The following is a 15,614-nucleotide window of genomic DNA, read 5'->3' as shown; positions in this document are numbered from 1 at the left end:
TACTGTACACGTAGACATGTCTGACAAACTCTCCCATGTATCATACTGTACACGTAGACATGTCTGACAAACTCTCCCATGTATCATACTGTACATGTAGACATGTCTGGACAAACTCTCCCATGTATCATACTGTATACGTAGACATGTCTGGACAAACTCTCCCATGTATCATAATGTACACGTAGACATGTCTGGACAAACTCTCCCATGTATCATACTGTACATGTAGACATGTCTGACAAACTCTCCCGTGTATCATACTGTACATGTAGACGTGTCTGGACAAACTCTCCCGTGTATCATAATGTACATGTAGACATGTCTGGACAAACTCTCCCGTGTATCATAATGTACACGTAGACATGTCTGACAAACTCTCCGTGATACCATACTGCTACACGTAGACATGTCTGACAAACTCTCCCGTGTATCATACTGTACCACGTAGACATGTTCTGACAAACTCTCCCGTGTATCATACTGTCCACGTAGACATGTCTGACAAACTCTCCTGTGTATCATAATGTAACATGTAGACGTTGTCTGACAAACTCTCTCCCTGTATCAATACTTTTACATGTATGAACATGTCTGACAAACTCTCCGTGTATCATACTGTACACGCTATACATTGTCTGACAAACTCTCATGTGTATCATAATGTACATTGTAGAACTGTGTTCTTGACAAACTCTCTCCTGTATCATTAATGTACACGTAGACATGTCTGAGAAACTCTCCCGTGTATTCATACTGTACACGTAGACATATCTGATAAACTCTCACGTGTATCATACTGTACATGTAGACATGTCTGACAAACTCTCCCGTGTATCATACTGTACACGTAGACATATCTGACAAACTCTCCCGTGTATTATACTGTACACTTAGACATGTCTGACAAACTCTCCCGTGTATCATACTGTACACATAGACATGTCTGGACAAACTCTCCCGTGTATCATACTATACATGTAGACATATCTGACAAACTCTCCCGTGTATCATACTGTACATGTAGACGTGTCTGACAAACTCTCCCGTGTATCATACTGTACACATAGACGTGTCTGGACAAACTCTCCCATGTATCATACTGTACACGTAGACATGTCTGGACAAACTCTCCCGTGTATCATACTGTACACGTAGACATGTCTGGACAAACTCTCCTGTGTATCATACTGTACACGTAGACATGTCTGGACAAACTCTCCCGTGTATCATACTGTACACGAAGGCATGTCTGGACAAACTCTCATGTGTATCATACTGTACATGTAGACGTGTCTGACAAACTCTCCTGTGTATCATACTGTACACGTAGACATGTCTGGACAAACTCTCCCGTGTATCATACTGTACACGTAGACATGTCTGACAAACTCTCCCGTGTATCATACTGTACACGTAGACATGTCTGACAAACTCTCCCGTGTATCATACTGTACACGTAGACATGTCTGACAAACTCTCCTGTGTATCATAATGTACATGTAGACGTGTCTGACAAACTCTCTCCTGTATCATACTGTACATGTAGACATGTCTGACAAACTCTCCCGTGTATCATACTGTACACGTAGACATGTCTGACAAACTCTCCTGTGTATCATAATGTACATGTAGACGTGTCTGGACAAACTCTCCCGTGTACCATACTGTACACGTAGACATGTCTGAATCAATAATATTGCACATTTCCCAGTAATCAAAACGTGAGATGGCAGACCATTGAGACAAAGATGAGACTAGTAACAGCGTGTTAAAGTTGGGGCTAGTTGAAACTGATTTTCCTGGAATGCATTAGGCTAAAAACAGGTGAGTTCAACTAGGCATCTTTGACTCATATCACATTCTGCAGACTGCAAACTTTCTCTGCCCAATTCTTTTAACATGAATATTTTCATCTGTGACTTGTTCATTTTTTCCTTTGTGTACACCATCTGTATTGAGCTGCAGATGTTTTTGTCTCGTCAGCTATTTTCTTCTTCTTTTCTTTTTTAGCCTGTAAAATGAAAACAAGAAAATCGAAAATGTTAAGATAAAAGACATTAATTAAACAAGGATGGATAGTATTGCAACAGCAATACAAAGTCCCCTGCCTGAGCTAGAAGTGTACCTATTTATTTCCCATTTTTTTTAAAAATGTTTTTTCGAGAAAAAAAATGTGGGATGCTCATGTTATACTGATCATGTATACCAAGTTTCGTTAAGATCGGAGTAGTACTTAAGAAGGAGTTGTACGGACTACTGTTGCATGACAGATGGACAGACAGACAGACGGACGGAGGGTAAACCTAAAGTCCCCCGTTTTTCAAACAGCAGGGGACTAATAAAGAATAAACACAGGTATACAACTGCATGGTGTGGTTACTACAGTAAAATTCTGTCTACAGACATAGTATAAGGGACATAACTCCCATAGAGTATAACTGTGTAGTGGATAGGACTGTTTTTTTGTGGCCAGTATAACTGTATAGTGTAGGGATTGGACAAAATAGGATATTTCTTTGATGCCAGTTTTTTTGACATTTTGAGACCTGAACACAATCATGCAAAAATATTTGCAAAACTGGTATCAAAACCGTCAAAAAGTAAACAGTGTAGGGTAAAATATAAGTATGCAAAAATGTGCTATGAAAACATGTTTTGTCAAGTGTAAATCAGCAGTAATTGTACCATTAGATGTTTTTTCATTTCCAGTTTCTGTGCAATAATGCGTAGTTCTTTTTCACGTTCAATCCGCTTGGTGAGTTCCTTGTATTTTTTCTCCTGTTCCTTCGCCAGTTCCTGAAACAATAGACAAACATCCAACTAGGTCAGATCACAGGCATACAGTACGATTACATCAGAGTAGGTCAGATCACAGACATACAGTACGAATTATGGGATGGTCTTATAGAGTACGAGGTAATCATGTTAAACATTTATATACACACAAGTTTTCATGGAAGAGTTTACCAATGTTGAAAGTCGGTAAACATAAATCTAATAATTAGAGCTAAATCTTCACAAAATGTTAATTCACAAAGTCTTCATCCAGACTCCACAACCAGGTACATATCTGACAACCCATACTTTTGTACATCTGATTAGAATTCCAGTCTCCTAGGTGAACCTTCTAATTTCAATGAGTATGCTATATTTTATGGTGTCTGATGTTTATATAACTTTATTTGATGTTGCTTATCTTATATTACTTCACTGTCCAGCCATTTTGAAAAAATAACACAAACAACTAGTCCTACTCTAATTTAACCATACCTCTAGGTCTGTTTGGTCGTTTGTGACTGGGATCTACTCTGATTTAACCATACCTCTAGTTCTGTTTGGTCCTTTGTGACTGGGATCTACTCTGATTTAACCATACCTCTAGTTCTGTTTGGTCCTTTGTGACTGGGATCTACTCTGATTTAACCATACCTCTAGTTCTGTTTGGTCCTTTGTGACTGGGATCTACTCTGATTTAACCATATCCCTAGTTCTGTTTGGTTATTCGTGTACTGGGATCTATTGTGATTTAGCCATACCTCTAGTTCTGTTTGGTCCTTTGTGACTGGAATCTACTCTGATTTAGCCATACCTTTAGTTCTGTTTGGTCCTTTGTGACTGGGATCTACTCTGATTTAGCCATACCTCTAGTTCTGTTTGGTTCTTGGTGACTGGGATCTACTCTGATTTAGCCATACGTCTAGTTCTGTTTAGTCAGTTGTGACTGGGATCTACTCTGATTTAGCCATACCTCTAGTTCTGTTTGGTTATTTGTGTACTGGGATCCACTCTGATTTAGCCATACCTCTAGTTCTGTTTGGTCAGTTGTGACTAGGAATCTACTCTGATTTAACCATACCTCTAGTTCTGTTTGGTCCTTTGTGACCGGAATCTACTCTGATTTAGCCATACCTCTAGTTCTGTTTGGTCCTTTGTGACTGGGATCTACTCTGATTTAACCATACCTCTAGTTCTGTTTGGTCCTTTGGGACTGGGATCTACCCTGATTTAGCCATACCTCTAGTTCTGTTTGGTCCTTTGTGACTGGGATCTACTCTGATTTAACCATACGTCTAGTTCTGTTTGGTCAGTCATGACTAGAATCTACTCTGATTTAGCCATACCCCTAGTTCTGTTTGGTCCTTGGTGACTGGAATCTACTCTGATTTAGCCATACCTCTAGTTCCGTTTGGTCAGTTATGACTGGAATCTACTCTGATTTAGCCATACCCCTAGTTCTGTTTGGTCCTTGGTGACTGGAATCTACTCTGATTTAGCCATACCCCTAGTTCTGTTTGGTCCTTTGCGACTGGAATCTACTCTGATTTAGCCATACCCTTAGTTCTGTTTGGTCCTTGGTGACTGGGATCTACTCTGATTTAGCCATACCTCTAGTTCCGTTTGGTCGGCCGGGGCTGGAATCTGCCCTGTCTGTAACATTTGTGTGGTGGGTCTATTGTAGGCTCGTCCAAGAAGGGAAGGATGAGTGTCAAAGTGCTTTGCTGCATCAAACTTCTTGACTGAATAAAAAGCACAACACGTTTCCTTTTTAAGAGCCTTAGCATTCATCAAATATATAAGCAAAATCTTAGTACTGGGGTAATTCACAATTACCGTATGTGGTAATTATAATTCACATACTTAGGAAAGAATCTCTTTTTATCAAATATTGTAAACAAATTGTCATCAAACCGATCAAATACTCTATTTTTTTTCATGGTGGTCTGAACACATGCATATTTTTTGGAAATATAGGGAGACTGCTAAATAGGGAGAAATCATATCATATATACATGTATGAAGTAAATGCAAAGTATAAATATGTGAAATAAGAGGCCTTAAAGGCCTGCATCACTCACCAAGTAGCTATATAGTCACTTGTTTGATGATTGTCTACATTTCATTTAATGAAAAGAACTTGATTCTAGGCCTTTCAGTTTAATCAGTAGAAGTCCTTTATAAGGTTTATCAAATTTGACCTCTATGACCTTGAATACTGTTCAAGACAATTTCTTTTTTGCAAACTTTGAGGGGCTCCATCCTATGAACCTACCAGCGAAATATGATTCTTGGCCTTTTGGTTTACGAGAAGTTTTGAATGTTTCAACAATTTTGACCCATGTGACCTTGAATATGGATCCAGGTCAGTTCTTCTCACACATTTTGTGAGACTCCATCCCAGAAACCTACCACCAAAATATCATGAATCTAGGCCTTTCGGTTAACCAGAAGAAATTGTTAAAAGGTTTTAACAAAATTGACCTGTGACCTTTAATAAAGGTCAAGATATCTTTTCTACACAGACTTTGTGGTGCTCCATCCCAGGAGCTTATCAGCCACATTTCATGACTTTTGGCATCTTGGTTACTGAGAAGTTGTTTAATAGAAAAGTTGATGCCGGACGACAGACGAACAGATGACAGATGCCATGGTCCAGAGGGCCAAGGGAGCTTAAATCTCAAAATAAGGCAAAAAGCAACTACCATCTTTCTCTGTGTCAACAAAAATTGTGTGTTTGTTTTTTGGTTTGTCTTCACTGTCAAGGAGATGCAAAGATGACTTCAACTTCTCAATTTTCTGCCAAAATTAATAAAAAAAAAAATATGAATACATGCACAACATTAATACCAATCTGATTTCATTGTTTTCAGTACAAATTAAATAAACAGGAAATCATTCAAATACTGAAAAAAAACTTTGTAAATAAAAAATAATGTCATAAAAATGGCTCTGGCAAACATGACATAATGTTTATTCATAAAAGAGATATCAGTCGCATGAAAATTGATGGATCCAATCATTTGTTAGTATGTGCACAGCTGTAGTATGTGCTACATACATCTGTGGAGTTTCATACAATTTGGATAAAAGCTGCAGGCAGACTTATATTTATACAGTTTATGCCTACTAATATGATCTATTGCAGGGTTGGGGTTATAATATTTAGAAATGGTCACGGAACTATTCTTTGTAATATCACCTTTAGTTCTGCTGTCCGTTTCATATTGACGTATCGAAGATCCTGAGAAAACATGAATTTAGTTTGAACCTCTGTCACCTCTGGTTCTGTCTCTTCCTTTCTTTGGTGTACCCCATCCTGAGAGAAACACAAACGCTAAAATCTTTATATGATGAAAAGAGTAAGAAAAATGATTGAAGAAAGATGTGTTTCAGAGTTGGTAAAGTATTTCAAAGAAACTTAAAAACCATGCCTAAATTAACACTGTGTATTTAATCCAAAGCTCTTTACTTAACTTAGATTAAGTAGCCCAGTCATATCATATTCAATCAAGATTATTCTAAACCAACTTTCTTTGGACTTAGTTTGTGACATGATACCTCCTAAATAAAATAATATTTGTTGAAATGTTCAGCACTTCACGAATACAATTAAAAGTTTTTCGATTTTTTGGAATTTTTATATGCATATAAGCGGGAGTCAGTGTTTTAGTCGATGCAAATACACGGGATTAAAATACAAAGATAAAGAAGAAAAAAATCGGGACCTGAGAATTTTATGCAAATAAGCGGGATATTCAAATAACCGATATGCAAATAAGTGGGCTCCTCTGTATATACCAAAAGAAAAAGCCTTGTAAAAAGGAGGATATAGCATTAAAATTCACCAATGTTTTTGATCACCTTAAATGAACCAAAACATGAAACTGCAACATTTTCTCATTGAATTGCATCAGAGGACATTCCATTTTCCATGCTAGTTAGAGTCTGGTGACACACAGCAGTCTATCATGTTAGAAAAATGAAATAGTGGCTCTGAATAATCATTATCATGAAGATAGAGAAAAAAAAAAAAAAAAAAAGAAAAAAAAAAGAGAGAAACCATGGAATATTAATATTATACAATAAGTCATGTATTTATTTTGTTGTATCTTTATGTCAGATATATTGTTCTAAGATAAAGATTTATAAACCAAAAGATAAGTTCCATGTATATGTTTAGAAAATATAAACACAAGTTTGTACTTACCACCTTCTGGGTTCTGACCATGTTGAAGTAAAATTCATCTGGATTTCTGTTCAGTGCTTTCTTCTTCAGAGCTTTTAATGTGTTTTGTTGTCTGTGGTAGTCACTGTACATAAAACAAATTAATCTGCCATTCTGGGGAATTACGGTAACAGAAGATCCAGAGGACAGTGTGATGAGTTGGTTATTGAAGATTACCTTAAACTATTTTATATACAATGTATACAGTATAGATATTGCTGTGACATATAATAGGAAAATCTGGATGTTCCAGTTCTCTAAATCAACAATGAAGAAATTTATTAAGATTACACTCCATTTTTTCTTATTGTTTATCAATGGAGGTCTCTTGGTCCCTTTAGACCTAAAAATATACCTGTCAGTGTCTCCATTAATCCTCCCAACTGGATATTTTTGTACCTACCCTTACATTAGTTTCCATTAACCCTCCCAACTGGATATTTTTGTACCTACCCTTACATTAGTATCCATTAACCCTAGGCCTCCCAACTGGATATTTTTGTACCAACCCTTACATTAGTTTTTTGGTCATTTTTATGGAAGCACTATTAAAATCAAGATTCCATGTCTATATAACCTTTAATACACTGTAGAAAGAACTAATTTTAATGAAAAAATCCAACTAACCTAAACTAAATTTTTCCTGGCATGTTAGGAGAGACATGTGTATTATGTTTTCAGGTCTTACATATTTTTCACCACAAAAGAGAGAAGAAAGAAAAGTATGAGCAACTTCAAGGGCAAACAGCCCTGTATCAGTTGGTGGTGAGTTAGAAATATTTGCAACTTGGTGTCAAGACCTGAAGATATGATTTATGATAATTATATGAAATTTTCAACCTATGTCATTTTCAATTTGTGTCGCATCAGAAACCTTTGGATTAGCTAGATAGATGTCAATAAATCTTAGTTTCAGCATTGGTTTGACATGCTCATTAGTCAAAGATAATTCTCTAAACTATAATATGGGGTATATAATATTATGTCATAATCAATCTTGGACTGATTATATAATGGGTTCAGCATGTCTCAGCATAATGGATACTGAACTTAGCTTACATGACGTATGGGCTGATGATATCTGTTAGATCAAATTCATATATAGTACTAGTAGAAATTTACACATAATATTTGTATATTATTTGCCATAAGCAAACTATTTACATCAGTGTTGAATAAGCTGAAGGCTTACCTTGCTCTTTCCTTATAATCCTTCTTCTTTTCCAGGTATCCCAATTTTGCTCTAGCAGCCGGCTTAAAAACAAATTAAATTACAAAAGATTTTTCACAAGACAATGTATATGAAGACAGACTTTATGTCTTATTCAGTAATCACATTGTTTCAGTAAATGTTATGTCAAAAATGAGAGTCAATGCAAGCCGATATCCTATTAATGACAAATCAAAACTTCCCAGTAACTTATTTCAAAACAATGATATAAATAAGAATGCATATAATTTAGACATTCCTTTCGAGTTATGTAGCCTAAATCTAAGACATTAGACATTTTGACAAACACAGTTACCTAGTGTATCAGACAAATGATGTTTGTTGAATTCTCTCACCAACATTGGCAGTAGCCACCAATGCAAATTATACAGTCGACAGAATACCGAGAGATTCAGCTTACCTGGCTTCTTTCCCTGTGCTTCCCTCGCTCTAGCTTTCTCCAAATTTCTTAATGATGCCATCTTAGCAAACAAATGACCTCGATATTAGAATATGTTTTCTTTTAGCTTCTTTACCACACGTGTTGACTTTCAACCGGATGTTGTGCATTCATTCCTCTACGCTGAAGAGTTTCACTACGGCGCATTCGAGTGGCAAGTCTGATACCTAGGGCCTGTTCGTTTATGCGGACAAACCGGTTTGTCAGTATTTAAAAGTAATATTTCAAACATTTACATATATTTTGATGGTCCTGTAGATATTAATACATGCCATAGAAGTCTTTGTCAAGGCTCGTCTGAAAACAATGTAAAATCAACAGGTCCGTCTTTATTTAATAAACGAACAACACCGGTACTGGTTCAACCGTTTGGACCGCAAAAACGAAAAACGGTCCAAAACGTCTTATGTATTGGATTTATGTTTAACAGTCTTTTTAAAGATTTATTTGTTTTGTTTATATTGCAGAGAGCAGAAGAACACACGAACAGTTATACATACTTTACTTAAGATAGTGTAGAAAACTATTTGAGAATGTCATTTATAAAGTTGAGAAAGAATCTCCCATATGTATCTTATTAGTCTAATGTTGAAAATGCAAATATATAAACAAAAATAAATCATTTAAAAAAAGAATAAAATACATGAACTATACATATTATAAACATGGCGGAAATGCATAACCACAATGCAGCTAGAAGGTCATAGTTTTATAATAAATTACTGATGTATCTATTTAGCTTAGACATTATCTTGTATATATTGCAGTTGTACACTTATTTTCCTTATATCATATGTCTAATTTCACTTTGTTAGATAAGAGAGTTTCCTTTTCACATGACTGCCTTCTCTGTGTAGCTCTAGTACTCACACGCGCGGAGCTTAGTAAAACTTGCGCGATTAAAAAATGAACGTGTTTCTCTGTATTCATGTACCATCGACATGACAGTGTGTGAAGTAGTCCGATCTAGCGCCCTTATTTCTTACCGTCGTTATTACTGACCAGACACTATACTATAACAATAATTATGACATTTTTCTGTACATCTAACACACATATAAGGGATATGTGAATTAGTGTAGATTGTCTCCATTATCATATCCTTCCCACGAACTCCACGGACTGACGTTAGCAAACTGGCGAGTCGGCGTTCACGTTTTAAGTACGTCTAGTTGACATTTATATATTTGCATATGAAAGTTATATATGCCCCGGTTTCATCAACATAACTTAATTTGAAAGAAATTCCTTAACTTAAGATTTTATACAGGAAATCATTACAGAACCTACCTTAAATTCGGTAATGCCTTCCTTTGGATAATTTTAAGTTTAGGTATTTAATGTATTGATTAAAAACTGGTCCAAGCTAGAAGTCGTTAGATCTATGCTTCCCTGACATCGCTTGACATATATATCCATGATGTCTCAATGGCTACGCTGAGCAGTGGTATAAGAAGATATTCACATAAATTCGTTCTAGTGAGAATTTACTGTAGATTAAACCTTATTTCCGATACCTGGATGATCCAAAATAGCTTCCCATTTTGCTGGTAGAATTATACAAACCAGAGATAATTCCTTATAGACAATAACGATCAGGGAAGTTCTGTTTAACTTTGGTTAATGCGTGTTCCTTCCGATCGGTAATAAATTATCGGTTTACCTGCAAAAAGCCAACAGGTACCGGATATGTTTCTCATAAGAGTAGACAATGTTAAGAATCTCATTATTACGTCACCAGCAAGGTTTTGTCGTGATAACCTGGCAAATGACTTCAATTTGCAGTAATTTGTATATTGGTTAGCTCCCTTGTTCCAGAGAACGAGTTCAAATGACACCAATGCTGGTTGCACCACGAAAACATACATACTTCTACAATCATATATAAAAGACATTTGAACTAAGGTCCAGGGTTAGATGCAGATCTACTATATGAGTTATGACAGGAAAATATAGATCTAGATCTTAAAAACCATCTTCCTTGTTTTTTTTTCTCTGTTTTTAACCTTTTCCAAAATAGATCACTTTTCATCAAAATACTTTGAAGCTATATCATATTGTGTCCTTAGTTCGTGGTTTAGTATGTTAAAATCTGAAGCAAATTAACCTGAACTTGTATACATGTACATGTATTTTACAGCTTAAAAAAGAAGAAGAAAACCCCTTATTTTGCTTGTTCACAAAACAAGGGGTGTAGCTGGACAATACTTGACGTGTAAGCCCTGACAGCCAGACCATGTGTGCGTTCTTAGGGGCTCAGAGGACATCCGAAAAAAATGATATTGGAACTTCAAATTGTCCCATTTGGTCGTATTTGGACTGTATATAAATACCAGATACATGTACGACCAAATTCGGATAAGTCAATGCTACTGTCAATGCTACTGTCAATACTACTGTCATTGCTACTGTCAATGCTACTGTCAATGCTACTGTCAATGTTACTGTCAATGCTACTGTCATTGTTAGTGTCAATGTTACTGTCAATGCTACTGTCATTGCTACTGTCATTGCTACTGTCAATGTTACTGTCAATGCTACTGTCAATGTTACTGTCATTGCTACTGTCAATGTTACTGTCTATGCTACTGTCAATGTTACTGTCAATGTTACTGTCAATGCTACTGTCAATGCTACTGTCATTGCTACTGTCAATGCTACTGTCACTGCTACTGTCAATGCTACTGTCAATGCTACTGTGAATGCTACTGTCATTGCTACTGTCAATGCTACTGTCATTGCTACTGTCATTGCTACTGTCATTGCTACTGTCAATGCTACTGTCAATGATACTGTCAATGCTACTGTCATTGCTACTGTCAATGCTACTGTCATTGCTACTGTCAATGTTACTGTCAATGCTACTGTCAATGTTACTGTCATTGCTACTGTCAATGCTACTGTCATTGCTACTGTCAATGCTACTGTCAATGTTACTGTCAATGCTACTGTCATTGCTACTGTCAATGCTACTGTCATTGCTACTGTCAATGCTACTGTCATTGCTACTGTCAATACTACTGTCATTGCTACTGCATACACGTAGAGGTCAGTAAGTTAAATGACACAAAAGATTCAAAGTATTCTGAACAAACGTCAAATGTTAACATTTCTTGACTTCAATACATCTTTTTCATGACGTACACGCACGGGCTAATGTACTAACATGGCAGCTACGCACCTGGCTAGTAACCATGTATATTGGGAAAAAGCGTAGATGGTTTGTTATAACTTGTACCTAATCCTTTGTTATAAGTAAAACAATACATATGTTTAAATCAAAGTAGATCTAGATTTATATTTCCCCGTCGCTTAAGTCAATTAGTAGGAGTATGAAATGAACAGATGCTATCAGAGTCAAATATGAAATTTTATAAATGACTGAATGCATGTAAAATAAAACATTAGCATAAATATGTAGTCACCATTAGCGTGAAATGTGCTTACTTCCAAAATAAAAAAAATCATAACATCTAACATGTCTACCAACAGAAACTATAGTATACGACGTTAGTGGATGAGGAGTATGACAACAGTATACGATGTTAGTAGATGAGGAGTATAACTACAGTATACAATGTTAGTAGATGAGGAGTATGACTACAGTATACGATGTTAGTAGATGAGGAGTATGACTACAGTATACAATGTTAGTAGATGAGGAGTATGACTACAGTTTACGATGTTAGTAGATGAGGAGTATGACTACAGTATACGGTGTCAGTAGATGAGGAGTATAACTACAGTATACGGTGTTAGTAGATGAGGAGTATGACTACAGTATACGATGTTAGTAGATGAGGAGTATGACTACAGTATACGATGTCAGTAGATGAGGAGTATGACTACAGTATACGATGTAAGTAGATGAGGAGTATGACTACAGTATACGATGTCAGTAGATGAGGAGTATGACTACAGTATACGATGTCAGTAGATGAGGAGTATGACTACAGTATACGATGTAAGTAGATGAGGAGTATGACTACAGTATACGATGTCAGTAGATGAGGAGTATGACTACAGTATACGATGTCAGTAGATGAGGAGTATGACTACAGTATACGATGTCAGTAGATGAGGAGTATGACTACAGTATACGATGTTAGTAGATGAGGAGTATGACTACAGTATACAATGTTAGTAGAAGCGGAGTATAACTACAGTATACGATGTTAGTAGACAAGGAGTATAACTACAGTATACGATGTTAGTAGACGAGGAGTATAACTACATTATACGATGTTAGTAGACGAGGAGTATAACTACATTATACGATGTTAGTAGAAGCGGAGTATAACTACAGTATACGATGTTAGTAGACAAGGAGTATAACTACAGTATACGATGTTAGTAGACGAGGAGTATAACTACATTATACGATGTTAGTAGACGAGGAGTATAACTACATTATACGATGTTAGTAGACAAGGAGTATAACTACAGTATACGATGTTAGTAGACGAGGAGTATAACTACATTATACGATGTTAGTAGACGAGGAGTATAACTACATTATACGATGTTAGTAGACAAGGAGTATAACTACAGTATACGATGTTAGTAGACGAGGAGTATAACTACAGTATACGATGTTAGTAGACGAGGAGTATAACTACATTATACGATGTTAGTAGACGAGGAGTATAACTACATTATACGATGTTAGTAGACAAGGAGTATAACTACAGTATACGATGTTAGTAGACGAGGAGTATAACTACATTATACGATGTTAGTAGACGAGGAGTATAACTACAGTATACGATGTTAGTAGATGCGGAGTATAAGAAAACAAACCTCTTTGATGATTAACTACAGCAGAGTCCCCGAAAACAGTTAGTTGCCGTAACTGTAAGTGTTTTTAGAAACATAATTTACTACATTATTTTAAGAAGGTGATTTCCCTTACCTTAAAGTCCATTACCCAGAGGACCACGTATAAGAACAAGCTGAACTGCCAGCCTTCTGTGATCCACATTAACTACTACAACAATAGGTTTTATTCCTAACAATACGTAACCGGTCTGAAAACATCTACAAAAGACAGGCGATCATCTAATCAAGGAAGAGAAACTTTATGTCATTGTGTTGCCGATTTCACCGTTATGCAATAAACTTTCGTTGTTCGTTTTAATTACAATCATGAGCTAAACGTCTACAATTTAACATTCTTTCGTATCTTCACTTCTAGATTTCCACACGTTTGGCCCCAAGCATCACCGAAAAGTAAGTGTTCATTTAATTTAGAAATGTGTCTTAGTGTGTTATCATTATTTCTAGTATCAGATTTTAAAATATATTTCTAAAATCGTTATTTGTTATTGATATTTAATCAATAGATATGTTTACATGTAAACATGTGAATGAAAATCATGCTCGGATTTCATGGTTGTCACCGTGATCCTTAGGGATATGAAGACGTTTGCATTTCGGGAAAGCCTGGTCTTACTTCATAGGTTGGTGAGTAAATGAATTATCCTACAAAGTTGACCCACGTGATAATGGTTATAGGTCAATGCTATTTCTTTTGTTCAAGCTTTGTCGGATTTTACAGAAGAAATCTATAAGTCAAAATATCAAGATTCGAAGCCTTTCCTTTGATCGTAAGAAGTAGTGTTTTAACCGACTTCTCTTATCTTGAATATCGTTCAAGGTTATTTTTTTCGCAGACTTTTGTTGAGCTTCATCCATAGCCACATATCATGATTCTATGTCTTTTGGGAACTGAGAACTCGTTTAATGAGAACGTCGACTCAGGGCGGATTGCGCACCAAAAGCCCACTAGACGTTCAGACAGGTGATTTAAAACACTTACTTCAAAGATTTGGAATTCTTTATTTGAGTTTTCCAAGTAAATATGTATTCTGGTTTTGTATTAAGCTTCTGAATTCATTTTCAACATCGAGTTATTTTCTCCGTGATACATTAAGCCCAGTAAATCGTTGTCTGACTTTTGGCGAAACGGAAATATAGACAAAAGTACATTGTAATAGACTATAGAAATGTTAGCAGTAAGATTATATAGAGAATGTGCGAGTGGGCGTGGTTTTGTGACACAGAAAAAGAGGTATCCCCCTCCCCAATTTGATTGATTCACTAAATCAGCAGATCCTCTCTTTCCCTTATTCCTATCGCCTAGCCATGTACCGATTATATTACCTTTTTAGAAATGTCGAATGTTACCAGAACAGTTTTGTAATTCCCGGGACAGCGTACAGTTACAATGGTGCTTTGTTTTTATCATTTCCAGACAGGTGCGCATTGGTCCAGTAACTCATTAAAACCCGTGTAACTGATTTGACTGGTAATTCTCCCACACAATTAGGTATCGACTAGCGTATATATCTGGTCGGTACTGCACTGATCTACAACGCATTGGCATTCGTTGTTGCCGCTATGATGAAGGACAATATGTGGTGCAGAATCCTCGTTCTGTTTAGTATACTAGCGGAAAAAAGAAACGCAAGTTCGGTTTTTCTAATATAACTTTTAGACATGTGGTCTAAATTCAATTGAATTGGACACTGAGCTACCTCTGTGCACTGTGAAAATGTTCTTCGGTTTTTCAAGAAAGAGTGCATTCGTGGTACTCGTGCACCACATGTGCTGTTAAGTCATTACAAATCAAACATTGGAGCAGTGCAGATCAGTTAGACAACATATCTTTTCGAAGCGACTGTACAGCGAAATACCGTGATTTATTGAAGTCGATAGGGGTAGAGCCTTCGCTCTGATAATGCAGGGACATTCACAACGTCATGTAGCCCAGCAATATGGTGTACATGAGACAACAATATCCCGTTTAGTTTGGCGTCTCAGAGCCACATGGTGATGTGGTGACCGTCCCAGGACGCCCGCCCATTACGTCACGACGTCAAGATAGAGGCATACGTCTCTTGCTCTTCCGTAACCGATTTCAGACGGCGACGGAGACG

The 15,614-nt window shown here is 36.5% G+C and overlaps 1 protein-coding gene across 1 annotated transcript; it reads right to left on the bottom strand.

Annotated features, from left to right (window-relative positions):
- Window positions 1-774: 774 nt before the first annotated feature.
- On the bottom strand, window positions 775-8,806 carry LOC117327737 (probable U3 small nucleolar RNA-associated protein 11). The gene is given in 9 exon segments (XM_033884860.1): window positions 775-2,014; window positions 2,689-2,799; window positions 4,390-4,520; window positions 5,484-5,577; window positions 5,981-6,097; window positions 6,989-7,091; window positions 8,199-8,260; window positions 8,638-8,658; window positions 8,660-8,806. Coding segments are annotated over 9 exon segments (765 nt in total). The 5' UTR covers window positions 8,699-8,806; the 3' UTR covers window positions 775-1,927.
- Between the last annotated feature and the right edge of the window lie 6,808 nt (window positions 8,807-15,614).

This window comes from Pecten maximus, chromosome 5 (genome assembly GCF_902652985.1).
Source record: "Pecten maximus chromosome 5, xPecMax1.1, whole genome shotgun sequence".
In the NCBI taxonomy this organism is placed as follows: Eukaryota; Metazoa; Mollusca; class Bivalvia; order Pectinida; family Pectinidae; genus Pecten; species Pecten maximus.
This window is presented reverse-complemented; position numbering and strand designations above follow the sequence as displayed.